This window comes from Bombus fervidus, chromosome 14 (assembly GCF_041682495.2).
Source record: "Bombus fervidus isolate BK054 chromosome 14, iyBomFerv1, whole genome shotgun sequence".
Lineage (NCBI taxonomy): Eukaryota > Metazoa > Arthropoda > Insecta > Hymenoptera > Apidae > Bombus > Bombus fervidus.
The window spans coordinates 4,098,939-4,116,181 of NC_091530.1; the positions used below are offsets into that span (position 1 = coordinate 4,098,939).

General features: G+C 30.9%; 3 protein-coding genes across 20 annotated transcripts in view; 2 read left to right on the forward strand and 1 right to left on the reverse strand.

Moving 5' to 3' along the window:
- The first annotated feature begins 195 nt into the window (after positions 1-195).
- Positions 196-10,130, forward strand: Smurf (SMAD specific E3 ubiquitin protein ligase). Of its 5 annotated transcripts, none has more exons than XR_011801588.1 (13): positions 196-1,530; positions 2,509-2,547; positions 2,622-2,730; positions 2,802-2,935; positions 3,122-3,386; positions 3,457-3,920; positions 3,995-4,244; positions 4,324-4,490; positions 4,956-5,146; positions 5,220-5,617; positions 5,687-6,147; positions 6,231-6,862; positions 6,931-10,130. XR_011801588.1 is itself a non-coding variant. In XM_072016665.1 (13 exons), the coding sequence occupies exons 4-13, from the start codon at positions 2,708-2,710 to the stop codon at positions 6,416-6,418; spliced, it is 2,541 nt and encodes an 846-aa protein (XP_071872766.1). In that variant the 5' UTR covers positions 196-1,530; positions 1,673-1,922; positions 2,509-2,547; positions 2,622-2,707; the 3' UTR covers positions 6,419-10,130. The 5 variants fall into 5 exon arrangements, 4 of the variants coding, with proteins under 4 accessions (XP_071872766.1, XP_071872764.1, XP_071872763.1 ...); XM_072016665.1 differs by adding an exon at positions 1,673-1,922 and having other exon boundaries at positions 6,231-10,130; XM_072016663.1 differs by having other exon boundaries at positions 6,231-6,421; positions 6,498-10,130.
- Positions 10,131-11,641: 1,511 nt separating this feature from the next.
- Hpr1 (THO complex 1-like protein Hpr1) lies at positions 11,642-14,718 on the forward strand. Of its 3 annotated transcripts, XM_072017346.1 has the most exons (9): positions 11,644-11,990; positions 12,066-12,758; positions 12,835-13,082; positions 13,232-13,258; positions 13,330-13,629; positions 13,713-13,862; positions 13,941-14,088; positions 14,182-14,418; positions 14,492-14,718. In XM_072017346.1, the coding sequence occupies exons 1-9, from the start codon at positions 11,955-11,957 to the stop codon at positions 14,645-14,647; spliced, it is 1,995 nt and encodes a 664-aa protein (XP_071873447.1). In that variant the 5' UTR covers positions 11,644-11,954; the 3' UTR covers positions 14,648-14,718. The 3 variants fall into 3 exon arrangements, with proteins under 3 accessions (XP_071873449.1, XP_071873447.1, XP_071873448.1); XM_072017348.1 differs by lacking the exon at positions 14,492-14,718 and having other exon boundaries at positions 11,642-11,990; positions 14,152-14,283; XM_072017347.1 differs by lacking the exon at positions 13,232-13,258 and having other exon boundaries at positions 11,645-11,990; positions 14,185-14,418.
- A 431-nt stretch (positions 14,719-15,149) lies between these two features.
- Mp (collagen XV/XVIII-type protein multiplexin) overlaps positions 15,150-17,243 on the reverse strand; it is a 346,829-nt gene continuing 344,735 nt past the window's right edge. For all 12 annotated transcript variants that reach the window (XM_072017339.1, XM_072017338.1, XM_072017336.1 and 9 more), the window contains one exon: positions 15,150-16,983. In XM_072017339.1, the coding sequence (XP_071873440.1) occupies positions 16,689-16,983 (295 nt within the window). In that variant the 3' untranslated portion in view covers positions 15,150-16,688. The remainder of the gene's footprint in view (positions 16,984-17,243) is intronic.

Here is a 17,243-nt window from a genome sequence, read left to right on the forward strand (position 1 = left end):
TTGTTTTTAGAAAGAAACAATTCTTATATCATAATAATTGAGTAATTTTTTATAGTAAATTCGTGCTAGATGAGAAACTGTGAGTTGTGTTATTATATGTACAATATGTATATGAGTCTAAATATGTATTTGAATGCATAAAATCAAAAACTTTTAGTAAAGATTTATGTAAGTACCGCATTACAAAATTTGAAGGAACAAAATCAATTTTTGATTCCCAAAGGACGATTGTTAAAATACTTTACAATTATTTTTTATTAAATTTTCTTCAAATTTTGTAACACATTAATTATTATATCATTATATTATTTATATCTTTTCGTTTTTATATCGTATTTATAAAATTTTCGTTTACATAACGTTCGAATGTTTTCATGATCCATATTTGTTCAGGAAAAAACTTCCTTTTCTTGGTATTTATTATGGCTTCGAACTGCCCCAACCAAGTCGTATCAAACGAGAAAGTATGAATAATATTTGGTTGACGAAAAGTTCGTACGGTTTTCAGCATGTAAATAAAAAAACAGGAACTGCACGAACTTATTGACCGACCTTAATATTTATTTATTTGTATCTTTTTCAAACTCAAATTTAATATGTTGAAAGTAGCAAAATATTTTTTTCGAATAAATTCCTTTCTAACGTAAGGCCAGTGAAAGCGCTGTAATCGTGATCGTTACATATAAATTAAACCACAATCACGGCGCCATATTTACTGTAAGTTGGTTAAACATATTGAAATAATACTCTTTCTTTTCTATCACCTTATATCATAATTAATTATTCACGTATTTATTATTTTTGATTCGTTACTGACTCTTATTTCATTTTATTAATTTATAAGCTCTTTATGTCGTCAGAACATGTAAATCTTCAATAAACAATCTACATTTAAAATAATGACGATTACTTTAGTAGCAAAAGAAATGGTTCTCTTCAATTCTGTTCAAAACATTTATCGTTTTATGCTGTGTAAAATTCTTTTGGAATAAATATTATATAACGTACGTTAAGATACTTTATAAATAGCATTAAGACCGCTATTTGAAAAATTGAAAGTTCAATTAGAATGTATATTGCGCGTAAAATAATCTTATATAATAAAGTCTTGACACATTGTTTAAATATATTTACAAGCACAAAGTTTTATATATAAATACGTATAAGAAATAAGGTATGTACGATTTACGTTCAAATATAATTTGTTTATAGTAAATAGAAATACTTACGTTAAATTAAAACTTAATATCATTTCAATGTAATCGTCCGGTAGGTCATAGTTTGGCTTCGATATATTTCGAGAGGCACGAGTCGACAGGCGTTTTGAGTCGATATGAGTCGGTAAGGTCGATCAGCTGCAATAGTCGATCGTGCATAGTTGCGTGTGTGCAGATTGTACCGCCGCTTCGAGCAGCAGTTTTATTTACTAATTAGAGTGCCGATGTGCGATAGGAAGCGTTAAATGTGCGTGGAAAATGTCGAATCCGGGCGGTAGCAGGAGGAACGGGGCCATGAAGATTCGTTTGACGAGTGAGTTTATTAAGAAATCATGATGAATCTAACGAGACAGGAGCGTGAAAGTCGACCGATAGCCAACACGCGTTGTGATCCTTCCTGTGTCTTGATTTGTTATGTATCCGTTGATATAGCCCTGTCATAATTTTTACGATAGCCCATCTTTCAACAACGTCAGAACCATCATTATGGATATCGTATATCATTCGATTAGTACGAGGAAAAGAATACGCAGAAAGATCTGACTAGGGTTTTCGTCCTTTGGTTATGGCAACTCCCTATCGGAGGTCAAGACCCCACCGTGAGCACTCCGGGAGACCGTAGACTGAAGACGTTAATTTTGGTGGACTTGTTACACCCGCATCAGCTCTCCCTCGATATATGACATGTCCCATAGGGCTTGAAACGTTACGATCATTTTTTACTTTGAAATCGCTCCTTGTTGATTGATTCAATGGAGATTATTGCCGAGCTCATAATCGAATGTGAATAGGCCTAATTAACAAATGTCAGACGCTTACTACCGATACACCAGTTTAATATCCGTTAAACGAATGTCCGATTTATCCGTCTGATAATATTTTGTTATTTTAAAGACAACTGTAAATTTGTCAATTCGTGGCTAATTCTATTTTATGAGATTTATAATAAAAAATTATCCTTTGATCCTTTAAATTGTCAAGCTTTTCTTGAATTAATGAAATTGCATATTATTATTTCATATCATTGTGCACTAGAAAGTATTAAATGATAAAACTAATGGGTCAATGTCAAAGATATTAAAGAGGAATGATATTTATGTATATTATGATGCTATATTTCTTACACTGCTAAGTAAATGTGTTTAGGAATTAATAGTATATTTATGTCGCTTTCCTCTTGATTGTATTATTCTATGAATCATTATTATCTACACTACAGAAATTTTACTTTTTTATTAGAAATTATATTTATTTAGAGTGAATTTATGTATTTATTGTGTCAATTTTACAGTTTTATGTGCCCGTAATCTTGCCAGGAAAGATCTGTTTCGTGAGTATCTTTTAGGTTAAAATGGAAATCAAAAATCATAAAGAATATCTTGTGTAAAGAAAAATTTCTTTCAGGCCTACCAGACCCTTTTGCTAAAATAACGGTTGATGGTTCAGGTCAATGTCATAGTACACATACGTGCAAGGCAACTCTAGATCCCATGTGGAATCAACATTATGACTTGTAATTATTTTTCCATTATAATAAAAGCATAATTTTCTACACGAAAAGTACATAAATTCTTAATTCTACAGGTACATCGGGAAAGATGATGGTATTACGATATCAGTTTGGAATCATAAAAAGATCCATAAAAAGAAAGGTGGAGGATTTTTGGGATGTGTAAGAATATTATCCAACACGATTCAAAGACTCAAAGATACAGGATGTAATTATTATTTTCTATAATAATAGTAATATTTCTTTATTTTAGCCCCATAACCGAAAAAGGACTTAGTTTATAATCTGTACTCAAATACTGACACCCATTCATTCTGTTAATTTCTATAAAATTATACAATTATTAGTATTAGAATTTTACAGTGTTTAATTACTAAATTTAATTCTTTTATAGATCAGCGATTAGATCTTTGCAAAGCACATTCAGATGACACAGATGTTGTTAAAGGAGAAGTTGTAGTATCTCTTTTATCACGAGATGGTCATAATGGTGCTGTGAGTAATACAGTGGGTCATAATGCTGTTGTTGATGTTCTTGGAGATCTGAGCTGTCCAAATGATTTGCCAGATGGATGGGAAGAAAGAAGGACTCGAAGTGGACGACTATATTATGTTAACCACTATACCAGAACTACACAGTGGATTCGTCCAAATGCACGGTTGGTTTTGTTTTTCTAAAGATATATTTTTCTTTTTTGTTAGATTCATTTATATTAATGATTATAATAGACCCACCAATGGTATAATACCAACAACACCAGAACCACCACCATTACCTTCTTCTGAACCTACATCTCCCAGTGGCAGTGGAAGTCCTCCTAATATAAGAACTGAAAGTCCTACTAGATGTACACCTGAATGGAATGGGGATGGAACACCTAGTAGAACTCCTAGCAGAGATAGTTCTACCCCAAATACGCCAAGAAATACACCCACTCAGCAGCAAAATAGAAATCAACAAAATCAACATAACACAAGAAACGTAACACCCGCATCATCAAGGGAACGACGGCCAGTACGAGCAAGCGACGAACAAAATGGCAATCAGAATGGTAATGCTAGACCTGAACGTGGTATTAACAACGCTCAACCACGAAGGCCTAATCGAAGTAATAGAAATAGAAATAGCGCACTGGTTTATAACGAGAGGAGGTACGATCCTCCGCAACCACCAGACTTACCCAGAGGTTATGGTAAATATCGAAATTGATGATTATAACAGTATATATACATGCAAAATAAAAAAATTTTGAAATAAATTTTACAGAAATGAGAAAAACGCAACAGGGTCAAGTGTATTTTTATCATGTACCAACTGGTTCATCCACTTGGCACGATCCTAGAATACCTCGCGATTTACCAGCTAATGAATTAGCAAATGAACTTGGGCCATTACCGAGTGGATGGGAAATGCGACAAACTCAAAGTGGCCGTGTTTATTTTGTGGATCACAATAACAGAACTACGCAATTTACTGATCCTAGGTTATCCAGTCAAATCATAAGCAATCTGCTAAAGTAAGTTAGTTGTAAATGAAAATATTTTAATTTACGATAATTTATGTATAATTTAACTTGTAAAATGTTTTGCTCATAGTAGGCGACAAAATAGTACAACTAATCAAACTACAAGTGGTTCAAATAATACGACTACAGCTGCAAATGAATCTACAGAAATAGAGACACCTGCATCACCAAGTATTCAATGCAACATGGTTCAGAGGCCAAGAACAGAGAATGGAAGCAATAATAATTCTTCGTCATGTAAGCTTAACACATTTGAATGGTATTAGGCTTATTAAATGTGTAATACAAATATATAATATACATAACAAAGTTAAGTATGTAATATGAGCACAAAGTATGTTTTTGAATATATTATAAAAATTAATATTTGAATATATTATAAAAATTAAATATTTGAGTATATTATAAAATTATAAAATTCGAATGTTATTAATATCGCTTAAATCGTAGAAAAGTTTATCTATTTAATGCTATCTAGAAAGAAAACAAAAACATATTTGTGCATTATAGAATTTTATCTTATCTCTATACGGATATCTGTTTGGTGGTTAGTTCCTATTGTTAATCAGTTTTACTCCAGCAGAATGCCTTTCCATTTTTGGGGAATTTTATTTGTTAGAGCGCATTATTGTAATAGCTGTTAAATGAAAAGAATTTTTGTTTATTGTTTTTGCATATTTATTTATTATATTTATTTTTTAGTGGAAAATACGTCAGCTCAAAATGCTCAAACTGTATCAGAATTGCCAAAGGAACTAATGGACAATGAATTACTGCCGAAGTATAAACGTGATTTAGTGGCAAAATTGAAATGTCTGAGAGCAGAATTGAATGCCCTTCAACCTCAAAGTGGACATTGTAGGCTTGAGGTATCAAGAAATGAAATATTTGAGGTGAGTACAGTTTTATATTCATATTTACGCAGCTTAAAAAAACGGTGTATTAATATATAAATCTATTTTATAGGAATCATACAGATTAATAATGAAAATGCGACCAAAAGACATGCGTAAAAGACTTATGGTTAAATTTCGCGGTGAGGAAGGCCTTGATTATGGTGGAGTAGCACGAGAATGGTTATATTTATTGTCGCATGAGATGTTGAATCCACAATATGGGCTTTTCCAATATTCAAGAGACGACAATTATACACTTCAAATTAATCCAGATTCGGGAATAAATCCAGAACATTTATCGTACTTCCACTTTGCCGGTAGGATAATAGGAATCGCCGTTTTTCATGGTCATCATATAGATGGAGGTTTTACAACTCCATTCTATAAAATGCTGCTTAATAAAGCAATTACTCTTACTGACATAGAAGGAGTTGATCCAGAATTACATAGAAGTCTTACATGGATGTTGTAAGTAAGAAAAATAATAATCGTGTACAATTTTCAGATAACAATGTAAAAATATCATTTCGTTTATAGGGAAAATAGTATAGATGGAGTGTTGGATGCTACGTTTTCAGTGGAACATAGTAGTTTTGGAGTGTTGAAAAATCATGAACTTAAACCAGGTGGTAAAGACATTCCTGTAACTGAAGAAAATAAAAAGGAATATGTACGTTTATATGTAAACTATCGCTTTATGCGAGGTATTGAACAACAGTTTCTGGCATTACAAAAAGGATTTCACGAACTAATTCCACCTCAACTATTAAGACCTTTTGATGAAAGGGAATTAGAATTGGTTATTGGTGGTTTAGGAACGATTGACATTAATGATTGGAAAATGCACACACGATTAAAACATTGTACACCTGATACGCCAGTAGTAAAGTGGTTTTGGCAAATAGTAGAATCTTATGGAGAAGAAATGAGAGCTCGATTACTTCAATTCGTTACTGGAAGTTCTCGAGTTCCCTTGCAAGGATTTAAAGCTTTACAAGGTAAATACTCGTGAATTAAATTAATAGTTCCTAATAATTTTGCTTCATAAAGATACATTCTTATTTCCCACACATGTTTATAGGATCAACAGGAGCCGCAGGTCCACGATTATTTACAATACATGCCGTTGATGCGCCAAGTGAAAATTTACCAAAAGCACATACCTGTTTCAATAGAATAGATATTCCAGAAAGTTATCCCAGTTATCAGAAAATGCTTGACAAACTTACACAAGCAGTTGAGGAAACTTGTGGTTTCGCTGTTGAATAATAGGTAAAAAGGCATAACTTCAATTTATTAATATAATGTATTTGTTTTATATAATTACTGAGATTGCACACATTCGTAGTAGGAAATATTTATCGACAGATTTTACTGTCGCTAAACTAAAAATAAATTTTGAAGTACCAAGAGATGTTATCTCACGAGAGTACGGGAAGAGCTAGTATTATAAAATGAAAATGTTAATACGTAAAACGTCGGAAATAATTCTGACTATGTTTTGTACAAATGATTGAATGGCCTTGATGGTTGTAATGACTTCTAAGTGATTGTCGATTGGTACATTATGTATGTGAACACTCTTGTGATTTACACACTTCGTCCATGAACATTTTAATGAATGGTTCCTCAGAAGTTCTGGTTATATTGGTCTTTAACTATTTATTATTCAATGACTGATAGAGATGTGCAAAAAGTTATAATTTCATTGAGGTAAATATGTTGATTGGCCTAAATGTTTATTTTATTTATATTAATCATGTTTTCCGTCATAACTTTAGGCTCAGTAATTTACTTATAAGATCACCATCAAAGAATTAACTTCATTGTTTTCGAGGTATGGTAAAAAAATATAAAAATCATGCATGCACAAATATGTATAGAAAATGAATTCTTTCACATAATGGAAAACATTGTTCAATTACAGACATGCTCATGTTAGTATTTTATATTAAGCGAAAATAGTAAAAAATGAAGAGAACAAAAGTATATTAATCGTTTAAGAATCTCATAACAAAAACTCGTAATATGCATTACTTGCAATGAATTTTAAATCAGCCATACAATGTATTTCATTCTCGAAAGCTTTCAATTTCTTTTTTATTAAATGTAATTACAATATGCACAGTCAATTAATAATTCCATATTAACAATCTTTCAAATAATAGAGTTTAGTAACAAAATAAGAATATATACTCAAATTCATTATTATAGTCAAATAACAATTAAAAAGCAGTGCTGGGAATTTAGTACATATAATATAATGTATTATTTCAAGTCGGTCATCGTGATTAAGGGGAAAATATGAAATCTGTATATCATGACCTTTGATGCAAGTGTTGAGTTGTTAACTTCATCGTAAATTGAAATTAACGAATACAAAATACATTTATCAGTTGTAAGAAAAAGTGGTATACATGTCCTCAGTATTAAAAATTATTTCTATTGGTATATGAACACTTGCTTCGAGGAACTTTGTAACGCAATCGGCAAATTTTGTTATTGTAGCACAACATGAGTTGTGCGACGATCATTGTTGCTTGTTTAAGAGCCAATAGCACCGAGTGCGTTAACAAAATGTAAATAGTACAGTGTTTAATATAAAATTAACACGACGATATAACGTGCCAGTCAGTTAGTTGACTTTTGCACGATAAAAACGCGTCGGTTCTAGTGTAGGCTAAATCGTGAATTGTGTACATTAGCTTTAATTTAAAAAAATTGAACACATATTTAAAGAAAGAGTTTATTCGACGAGTTTATGTAAAGTTAGAATGGTTTTACTCGAATCGACTCTTTGTTGTAGAAGTTCATGAAATAATCTATACTTTGCTACTAGCAGTAAAGCATAGAGACACTTATTTATCGCACGAATTCTTTATTTAGTCTCTAGCATTTACTTTTATTGTAAAAAATATCTAGTGGCTGATAGCACCAATCATCATTTCGTATTATTATTGCATTATTGTATTTTATTCTGCACGTAACTGTGATCAAACATATCGTGAAAAGAGAAGAAGTAGTGGGAGACACCTTTGTAGGTTTGTCCTGAATATTATACTCGTTTACTCGTATTTTTTTTTTTTTTTAAACCGTAAAACTTTATACGTATATTCGTTTTAATAATTATTTCGTTAACAAAAAGTTGTTATATTTTATATTTAAATACGCAAAAGTATCACCCGTTTTCGGTTTTGAAATACGGTCTGATTACTTTGCTTTTATACCTCTGAAATTTTACTATTAATTTTATTCATTACTAATAAAATTAATAATAAAATGAAGGTATATATTATTCTTTGCACGTAAAACGGTATAATATTAACGAAGCAATCGTTTGACTTTAAAATGAGAAAATGTGTAACAATGACAATCATTGTGCATTTGATAAATGTTATAAAACAGTATTAACTTGAAATCGATCGAATAATATTGCTGATTTGCAAATGTTCAATCAAGCAACATTATTCACATTTTTCTCGGTTTACGATATTAATGTTTTAAGACTTATATAATTCAAATTTTTAATAAGAGTTGAATCTATTTATTAAGGCTACAATCTACATATACTATTTTTTAAATTTAATATTTAACAAATACAATGAGGGTCTCCCACAAATCTGTTATATTTTAAACTTTTTTCAACTTCTGTCACATATAAGGGAATAAAGGCCTTATTAGTGCCTTGGAGTTGATATCAATGTGAAAAATAACAAATTTTATGCTCATCATATTTTGGAATAAAAAATAATACTACAAGCAAGTTTTAGAAGGAAGAAAATAATTTCAAAAGCATCTAAAAATTAACACAATGCAAATCTTATGAGTATATGTATAGACTATTAGAGAATAAATGAGGAATAATTGAGGAATGAATAGAAATTGATACTAAGGTCACCACTTGGGCAAGCATTGCCAAAGAAAATTTAAATTATTCAGATTTTTAAGTTATCGAATATTAGAAATCTTTTTTAATTCATTATCTCTTGCTGTTAGATAAAAAAGAAAGCATATATATACATATATATATATATATTGAAAGAAATGACACATATAAATATTTTATAAATAAATGATCTACAAATCAATAATGCAATAAATACTATCTTGAAAAAGCTTCGGCACTTCTAAGCATGTTACATGCATGGATAATCAAAGAGAATTAAATCTATTAAATATGAATGAGAAGAATCATTCACACTTTCAAACACATATCACTATGTGCAATTAAATTTTTGGTTACTTTTTCATGTAATTTTTTGTTATAAAATGATGCAAATGCTTTCAAAGCTTTTCGACAGCCTAATTATACAAAGCTTCAGCAGGAGACAATATTGAACATTGCATTAAAAAACGGAAGGTACAAAATTAAAAAATGATTTAATACATATCATGTAAATTAACTGTCACTACGATGTGAAGTTTCAAATATGAACGTAATTTTAATTAAATTCAATAATTATTAGTGCATTACGGGTATAAATGCTCTCTTGAATTGTATAAATGTTTAAAGTCCTTAATAAAGGTATATGGTGACCGGATTTCGAATTCCATGTTAAGTATATCGTATACTGTGCTCGGCAATAATAGAATTTTATTCTACCAAATAGCAGGATATTTTGCTAACATTTATCGGTATCCGTAAAAGAACAAACTTTCAAGATTGAAGAAAGAAATTTTATTTTGTCGAGAGATGAAAAAAGGAAAATATTGAGATGGAAAGGAATCGTTTATTCACAACCGTGTGTTCATATACGCCGGTATTTAAAAATTCCGTACTAAGCTATGCGCGAAATTTTTAAGAAATTGCGAATACGTTACTATACTGCAATTATTGTATTATTATTATTGCTATTATAACCGTTGTTATTATCATTATTGCGCAGAATCTTCGGAACACAATTGTATATACATCTTTTCCTTTTGTATTTTGGATGAAATGTATATTTTAATAAAATATCCAAAGTATGAACTTTTTAAATTTTGTCTTTATATTGCTGTAAATAAAAACGAATCTTCCTAATTTTTTCTTTTAATAATATGTATATTAATAATATCTTCTTTAAATTAGAATTTATAAAACTGCTACGTTTAATTTATGGAAAGAATGAAAATCTGAAGAATTGAATTAAATAGTTGTATAAGTCAAAATTATTTAAATGATTCAAAAGATCAAATATTTAAAGAGAGTAATTTTTAATTTATTATTACAGAATTTCCGATGTTACTTTTTTAAACTATGTTGGTATAAAATAGGAATCTAATATGCGTCAACTATTATATAAATGTTCATTATTATTTTTGAAAGAATTGATATTTAGATGTTAAATAAAAATAACATAAACATAAAGTAATTAGATAATGCATTATATTTTTTAAGATATTAAAAAATCACGTTTTATTCACAGATTTATAGAAGATGGTTTTACTCTTTCTTTTTTGTTTTAATAGTGAAATAATTAAGTGATCTAGTGATTTACTGTTTCACTGTTTGATGTAAATGTCGAATTTTCAATTTTGTATTTGGTTTTCTCCACGCATAATTTTGACCATCTGAGCCAGAAATGTTTGACTCGTCCAAAAAGATGACTTTATCTCAAAAAGAATTATCTTTATTAATATAGATTTTTGCAAAAGTCAATTTTTTTTTATGATTTACAGCATTAATATATGTATGGCTCCTTTCGCGGTACTCTGCCATGAAAATCATTGTTTCGTAAGATTCGTCGACATAATTCCGGGTGAACTTCTTTATGAAACATATCAGCTACCATACTTGCGAGTTAAGGAGCGGATGTAGTAGGATTTTTTTTTAATTCGCGAATGATAACTTTCTCCTCTCATCCAGTCAATTTCTTTGGTCGATTTGATCGAGCTTCGTTTGCAAGTGTTCCCTCATTCTTCGATTTTTTTATGATATGTATTATGGACTTATTTCTGTTCACAATTCCGGCAATCTCGTTATATGATTTGCCGTCCTCGTGTAATCTGAATAATATTTCTCTTTCACACTTTTTTGCTCGCTCATACAGCTCGCGGAATGATGTATACAATGTGTTCTTTTTTCAACGAGAACTATACGTAAACATGTAATTAATATCAAATTTAATAACTTGGAAATTTTTAGTTTATTACAATATTTTAATTTAAATTGATTAATTATTCAGAGGCAAAATTATATGTAATTATGTGTACAAATATTTACAGTAATTTAATGTTGAAATTAATGTTTCCAAACGTATCACACCATGAAGGATTAAAATATATAAAATAGATTTTTTTACATTAACTGACATTAGAATAAGGTAACAAAATTTTTCTTTTCTAATAAACTTCATTTCAATATTGCGTCGAACTTGCTGATAGGTAATACTAAAAAAATGTTCGGAATACAAAAATTAATAATAAAACATAAACAAATATTGTTTTGACATCTCTGCAGCAGAACCCCTAGTGGCGGATTGGAGAAATACAGATCGTCGTATAATCGTGACGTCCTCTATCACAGGATATAATCATTGACTAACCTCGTCCAAACGATACGTCAGTAGCCAATCATTGTAGCCACAGTAATCAAATTTTATTTACGTTCACTGCCTCGTCTTGTTAGATAGATTATATATAAATTTTTCAGAAGTCAATTTTCGGACAATATCCCCTAGCAAGTGTCGACGCTGAGATTTGCTTGTACGACCGTGGTATTAGCATAGGTCTTGATAGTTTATGAGATACTTGATATGTAGTAGAAAGAAATTGTTCATATTTTAAGATAAAAGAATATAATTATAAAAATTTGTTTTATACAATGGCCATGTTCGAAGTTTTAAGAAAAGAATATAGTGTAAGAATTATAAAAATTGATAATACTTTTGAGGTTATATGATTTATGATTTTAAATGATTTTCTGTTTTTCTAGGATTATTTGCAACAGTGTTTTAAGCTGTCAGATATACAAATATTTCAGAAGAAATGTGTCGAACGGTGTACAAATGACAGTGATAGAAAAGCTGCAATTGATCAAGCATTAAGGGATACCCTTCTTGTAATATTATCTGAAAATGTATCAAGTAATGTGCCTCTACTTGAGACCTATATTACATTCTGCATTGAATTATGCAGAAAAGACTTAGCAACTGCAAGTATGCCAGTGATGCTACTTGGTGATATATTTGATTCTATGACACTTGACAGATGCGAACAGTTGTTTACTTTTGTTGAGAACAATGTGGTTGTGTGGAAGGAAGATTTATTCTTTAGTGCCTGTAAAAACAATTTGTTAAGGATGTGCAATGACTTACTTAGAAGGTTATCTAGATCACAACAAACTGTATTTTGTGGAAGAATTCTTTTATTTCTGGCTAAGTTTTTTCCTTTTTCTGAGAGATCTGGTCTTAATATTGTTAGTGAATTTAATTTGGAGAATCATACAGAATTTGGCTCTGAAAAATCAGAGGGAGACGATTTGGAACAAATAACTAAGGATGATGATAAATCAGAGACTAAAGTGCCAATTGATTATAATTTATATAGAAAATTTTGGGCACTCCAAGATTTTTTCAGAAATCCCAATCAGTTATACCTAAAAATGCACTGGAAGATATTTTCAACGGTAAGATTAAATTATTATATTCTTATAACTTTTTATATTCTTATACTCTTTTGTCATAAATATTTTATTCGTTTAGCATGCTTCAAGTGTACTGTCGGCATTTTCATCTTTTAAATTGGAAGAACAACGTAATTATCCTTCAACATGTGTTAAAGTTGAATCTTCTATGGAGGGATCTCATAAGGAAACCCCTTATTTCGCAAAATATTTAACAAATCAAAAATTGTTGGAGCTACAACTATCTGATTCAAATTTCAGACGATATGTATTGCTGCAATTTCTCATTCTTTTCCAATATCTTAATAGCACTGTTAAATTTAAAGCGTAAGTATCTATAATTTGTATATATCTTTATATACACTTGTATTTTATTACAATCGAATTCACAATTCCTCTTGTTAGAATTGCACATTTTTAATGAATTATTAGTAAAATGACTTTGAAAGCTATAAAACGATGTTTGTTTTCCAAAGCTTCCTTGCCAGTGGCTATGAGACAAGGTCTGCTTTCCTTAAATAGTGTTTCAGGTTATTTATATTTCAAAGTCTCAATAAATTTTGTATTTTTTAAGTGAAACACATGAACTAAAGCCTGACCAAGTAGAATGGGTAAAAGGAACCACAGAGCAAGTATATGCCTTACTGACAGAAACACCTCCCGATGGTCCAACATTTGCAGAAACTGTTAAAAATATATTGAAACGCGAAGAGCACTGGAATGCTTGGAAAAATGAAGGATGCCCACCATTTAAAAGACCAACTCCAGATTCTAGTGCCGACGTAGATGAATCAAAAAAACCAAAGAGACCAAGGCGTAGAATTGGAGATGTCATTAGAGACGCTCAAGCAGTAGGAAAATATCATATGGGAAAGTAAGAAACCATAGAAAAAACTATTTATTTATTTTCCCTATTAGAAAATACATTATATACAATTAAATTTAATTGCTTTGCAGCCCAGAACTCACGAAATTATGGAACTTATGTCCCAATAATCTTGAAGCATGTAAATCTAAAGAAAGAGACTTCCTTCCATCTTTAGAGACATATTTTGAAGAAGCTATTATGCAATTAGATCCTAATGCAATGGTAGAAGATGAATACAAGTAAATCTTTTATTTTATATATTTCTGTGTTGTTATTATATTATATTTAATTATATTATTTTTGTTTATTTGTCACAGAAAAGTAAACGATGGGAATTTTGGTTGGCGAGCATTGAGATTACTAGCTAGACGTAGTCCTCATTTTTTTGTCCATGGGAATTATCCTATTAATAAATTACCTGAATATCTCGAAACAATGATTAAAAAAATCGCTAAAGATCGGCCAGTGAGTGTAACACCTTTGTTTCATTAATCTGTGTTAGATCTTCAAAGCGAATTTACCGTGTAGATTTAAAAGTGAATTGTTTTTGACTTGAAGCAGACACAGTCGGATATAAAATTAGAAACAGAGGAGACTCCACCGCCAGAAGCGAACGATCAAGAATTTAACGAAGATGTTCTCAAGCAAGAGAGTGAACAAGTTGAAGCCGAAAATACGGATACGAAAGGACGAAAATTAACGAAAGTGACACCTGACATGGTGGCGAAATTATCAGAAATTCTGAAAAACGATTGGAAAAAGTTAGCAACCAAGTTTGGTTACACGAGTGAAGAGGTAGAAACAAATTTTATAACGTAGAAGCTTAAAAAATCACAGCTCACTAACTACAATCTATATCTTTTTCTAGATTACATTTTTTCAAGGGAAACCAACGCCGTACGAGCAATGTAAAAATATGTTGGAAATTTGGGCGGAAGAAGATGTAGATGCATCGATGGAAAATTTAGCATATATTTTAGAAGGTTTAAAATTCACGGAAGCGCTAGCTGTTTTAAAATCCTAATTACCTCGTGAAAGAGATAATCTTAAAAAATGTATGATACTACATGAATTAAACTTTTACAATTTTTGCAACGATGTGTTTTCTATAAATCTTAATCTCAATAGTAAATTATATATCTTATATTCCAACAACAATAGTCAGTATTAATTATCTTTAATTAATACTAAACTAAACTAAAGCATTAATTAAAAAATACATAAATATTGTACTTACTTTTATGGTATCATTGTTTCAGCAACTATTAACAACATTTAGATAGACATTGTTTGACAAAATGGGACGAAGTAAATAGATAGTCTTCAAAACAGCTTCACATAGTGAAATAGTTATGTTTCTACATACATTAAAATTTAAATATTCTATATTAAATTAAATAAATTACACATGTTTCAATAATAAATCATCTCTCCAATTTGAACAAAGCGCGAATATTAGATTAATCGATTTTCGAGTATCGTAACATTACATGATATCGATAGATCGAATTTGATTCAAGAATCCGTTAGATGCACTTTCCGTTCTTTATTTAGAAAGACAATAATAAAGTGTACAAATAATACAAAATTTCGAACTAAAACGGTCGTCGGTGCAAACTATATCGAAGGATAGTTGGTTTTACATCGGTACGTCAAGACCTACATTACGGCATCGGGAAAATTTTCATTATTTGTTATTTTTCTGGAGTAAAATCGATTCGCCAACAAGCATGCTGACAACCTAAAGGTATAGACCGACGTTCTCTCTACTTAATCGTAATAAATTAGTTTAACGTTAGTAATATATCGTATCTTCGAATTATAGACACTGACTTAGACTCGATTTATGCTCGATGTAAAAGCAGAGGCCAATGACGATTAAGACAGCGACAGTTCGCGGAATGGTGTATACAACGTGTTTCTTTTCCAACGAGAACTATACGTAAGTTATAAAATATTGCTACATATACGCCGAAATAGTTTTAGAAGCATATTCCACAACTGTTCGCGATTGTTAATCCAATTTCTAAATAATCCTTTCATCGCATATACATACTGTTACATTTATGGGCCTGTAGCACCGTAAGTATATGTACTTACATCCTTACTGTACAATCATGCAATTTACTATCGCACCAAACGCGTCTGCCGCGAATTGTACACAGAGCATAAATCTGGATTCCGGATGCAAGAAACTCAATCATCTTATACGGAATCCTTTATTTATTTGTTTGTTTTTTTTTTTTTTTTTTTAATCGATTCGTTTCTTATATCTAACATACACACTCATATGTATTGGCTAAAGTGTAAATGTAATTCGATTGCGGATATGAATTCCGGCAGTTTTATTAGGTCGTAGGGCAGTTGTTAGTTTACGTTCTGTTTTTTTTTCTGCAATTTTTTTTTTTTCGTTTTTATTCTTTTTGTTTCGTTCTTTAATCCCTTAAACAGTAAATTATGACTCGAATGATGAACATCTTTAACCACGCTTCAAAGAATCTCCTCTCGTGGCAGTGTTCTAAGTACTGGACGTTTATCGTGACGTAGGGAACTTCTAATAGCGTCGAGTTGGTTGACGCGCGCCGAAGAAACCGGTGATGTCGCGTTTTTCCGACGCTCGATAACGATGACGGATTAAGAGTACAGGCGAGTAATCGATATGAAACACTGATGAACGATGTCTAGACGATCAGTCTTATTTCTTAAAGAGAGAACGGAAACTCGGTATAAAGCGTTGGCTAATGACTCGCGATTAGGGTTATAACCTTTCGAATTACAGATAGATTTCACGCTGATTAGAAACGAGATGATTACTCTGTTTTTATTGTGTATTCGTCGTATTCTTCTGTTTGAACATTTTTTTTTTTTTTTTTTTTTTGTTATGTTTTCTTCTCTTTTCTTTTTCTATTGCTTTTCATTATATAGTTCATCAAACAAGAACGATACGCGGTTGACTCATCTCGGTTTCTATTTATACAACGATGTTGTTGCTGTGTATTTTACGTATGTTAAAAGACAGAGAGAAAAATGGGATAGAAGAGATGGGAATGGGAACGGTAGAAGGGTTAGTTTTCCATCAGAGAATCCAAGTACTCCTTATAATCGTTCTCCGACATTTCGTCCTCATCCTCCGAAACTTCGACGCTTCTCCTCCTTCTTGTGGTCTCGCTGGTTACTTCTATACAGAGCAACGCGAACTTGTTGTCGCAGGAATAACGAACTTGCTCCAAGAGGCGTCCCCCAGTTAACGGTGATCCTAATCCGTAACGATCCGAACTACTTGAATGCCAAGCGTCGCAATACGTGTCCATTGCCCGGTCTCCTAATTTGTGCGATCCGTGCCATGCCACCTTTTCTGGCCTAAAATATCAGACGATGATAAGTTTGGCTCTATCTTAGCTCTAGTCTTTAATTTAATTTAATTTCATTTATATTTCAATTTTTTTTTTTTTTTTTTTTTTTTGTACAAAATATACATTGTACTAGATAATTCTTACAAGTGTATCTATAATTATATCGAAACAAAAGAAATATATTTAATTAAATCATGAAGTTGTAGTAGATCTCGCGAAAAAGGTTTTTATAGAACATTCCATAGAACATTGATTCCGCCGCGTTGT